This window comes from Drosophila virilis, chromosome 2, assembly GCF_030788295.1.
Source record: "Drosophila virilis strain 15010-1051.87 chromosome 2, Dvir_AGI_RSII-ME, whole genome shotgun sequence".
NCBI classification, from domain to species: domain Eukaryota; kingdom Metazoa; phylum Arthropoda; class Insecta; order Diptera; family Drosophilidae; genus Drosophila; species Drosophila virilis.
The window spans coordinates 33,380,934-33,383,673 of NC_091544.1; the positions used below are offsets into that span (position 1 = coordinate 33,380,934).

Genomic DNA, 2,740 nt, shown 5'->3' on the forward strand with positions numbered 1-2,740 from the left:
GATCATGTGCGAAAATGTGGGACAGAGTGCTGGAGGCACTTGACAGGCTCGAAATGAAGAAATAATTCCATTGAGCTGGCAAGAATGCGGGGAATCTCAAGCGAGACGAAATTAGACAAGCGTCGTGATTTACGGGTACCCTTAAATCACATGACAGCACACACACTGCCACACACAACAATAACGCAACGACACATATTGAAAATCGAAGTGAAAACTTGCCAGAAGAAAATGCTTTGTCGAACTGAAAGTCTGCGAAGCACATGTGCAACTGGGTGGAACCTGAAAATCAGAGCACCACACAACCACACAGCCAGACATTGATAATGTTAATGAACACGATCGTAATAATGATCAGAGGAATCATGAGGATGATCTGCTCTGTCGCTTCGTTGACAACAGAATCGATCGATGCTTCCGCTGCGCAGCGCCAACTTTGCTGATTTATGGCGCGAATTCATCTGTACCACAAGCTCGAAGTTTTATTTGCCGACTCACATATCAGAAGCAGAAATAAAATAAAAATAAAAATAAAAATAAAAAAAATCACAAACATAAGCGCAGCATATAAAGATCAAAGCACATCAAAATGGACAGCAACAGCTTTTTTTATTGATCTTTGTTTTCTATCCATGTGGTTATTTAATATGCTTGTGCTTAGCGTCCAATCATTGATCATTCTGGGCATTTCCAGCGATAAACATGTATTTGTTTTTAACCCAAACACAACAATCATCCAGCTTCCGCATCGAATACGCCGTATTGCCTTTTTCTATGATCAACAAATAATAAAGGTAATAAAAGAGCGCCAGATCTTACAACAACACAAATCTTTCACACCTGTTTGCTTTTTGTTAATAGCACGTTGGCGCTAGGCTAAATGTCTTGTTATGAAAAACTATACAATCTCCAGCAAATGCTCTTTCCCATCTACAAACTGTACGAATTACGAAAATTTTTTTTTAAATTATTAAAATTTTAATTAAAGTTAAAATAAAAATATTTTGCTTATTATTTAGTTATATAACATTTTTAATAATATTTTGAAAATTAAAATTTCGAAAATTCCATTAAGAGTAAAATATTGGCCCCAACTTTCTATGTCTTATAGCACACACTTTATCCCAACTAACCCAAGTCAAACTATGTCAAAACTGTATAAAATTTCCATATGAAATACTCTGAATTTGTTTTCTTGCTGACTGCTAAATTTGTATAAATTGTGCAAATGAAATTTGCTTATAACTTTTGGAAATGGAATATAATTTATATGGCGCTAATCAATGTCTTAGTTAAATACATTTTCGAATGATTTTCTAACTGATTTGCATTAAAGCAAATCAAAATTCTGGCAACCAGTTTGTAACTCGCAGGAAACTCTTGGCATATAATTAACTCCATGATATCAGAACCGCATATTTCATAAGTTACATAACCATAAGCGAGAATATTTAATTAAAATATATATTTTATGCGTACTGACAACCTCAAAATACCCGCAAAAAGTCCCCAAATTAATATAAATATATATCTCCCACGAGAAGGCATTTGATATAGATTTTAAAGTAATTTGCATAAACAGAAAAGAGATCGCATATAAACTATCAGCTCATTGACTTTTTGGGCGCTGTCTTGGGACAAACAGAAAAATAGGTTCGGAACCCGTTTTTTATAGACTCATCTATTTCGTCACAAAGCCTGTCAAATCTAAATTCACATTGAAAAAAGAACAAAATTTTGCGGTTAGCGAAGATTAAGTGGCCGGCCAAATTGTGTTTTTGTTTTTGAGCTGAGTAAAAAACGAGTTTCTATCTTTTGATTTTTGGGTAAACATATGGGGGGAATTCTGCTTAGATTGTTCTTGAATTTCATTAATATCGAGGCGATAAACGATAGGAGCGATGCCTATAAAAGCGAATTCTTGGCCAACAGCCGCACACAGTTCGATTTCTCAATTTGACAAAAACACAAGCAAAAAACAATAATAAATAAGTTCAGAATGCGTGCCGCAATCTTATTCGCCGTGATTCTGGGTGTTCTGCTATCCCTGGCTTATGCCCAGGAGCAGGCTGAGGAGCAGGTGCGCACCAAGCGTCAGTTTGGCTTTGGTGGACCCTTTGGCGGCGGCTTTGGCGGACCCTACGGCGGCGGCTTTGGAGGACCCTATGGCGGTTTTGGCGGCGGCTATGGCGGCTATGGACATCATCATTACCGCGGCGGTTATGGCGGCTATGGCGGCTACGGCGGCGGCTTTGGACGTCCTGGCTTTGGTTTCTATGGCTAAAATGTGTAATAAATAAGACTGAAAGTAGCTGAAAGTATTTTTTATTCCCTTTGATTTTGGCCCCCAACAAAATATACTGCTAATTAGATTAGTGCTTTTCCGTATTCGAGTTCTTAAAAGTGAAATTCCACACATGGAGAGCAGAACTTGACCTCGCCCATGGCAATGTGTTGACCCGGTTTAGGTTGTGCGTGCCTGTTGCCGCGACGCTGTCTGCTCGGGATATGTGTTTTAAAAATAAATAACAGCAAATCTCCATTTATTTATTAATCTTTGCCTGCAGTCACCCCAACTCCCCGCCGTCCATGACCAGCAACCTACTAATTAGTTGATTTTCGTGTGTGCCTGGGCCGTCTGTTTGTTTATGTTCCAGAGCTGTCACGAGTTGGCGGCTGTTTCTACTTTTGGTTTTTGGAGACACGTCAGAGCATCATCCAGCGACGCATCACAGAGTGG

General features: G+C 38.8%; 1 protein-coding gene across 1 annotated transcript; it reads left to right on the top strand.

Annotated features, from left to right (window-relative positions):
- The first annotated feature begins 1,928 nt into the window (after positions 1 to 1,928).
- LOC116650383 (neuropeptide-like protein 31) lies at positions 1,929 to 2,311 on the top strand. Its single transcript, XM_032433925.2, has one exon. It carries the CDS (start codon positions 2,000 to 2,002, stop codon positions 2,282 to 2,284), a length of 285 nt encoding a protein of 94 aa, XP_032289816.1. The 5' UTR covers positions 1,929 to 1,999; the 3' UTR covers positions 2,285 to 2,311.
- Positions 2,312 to 2,740: the final 429 nt, after the last annotated feature.

Coding starts and splice junctions, on each gene's coding strand:
- LOC116650383 (XM_032433925.2), top strand. CDS start 2,000: ATGCGTGCCGCAATCTTATTCGCCGTGATTCTGGGTGTTCTGCTATCC.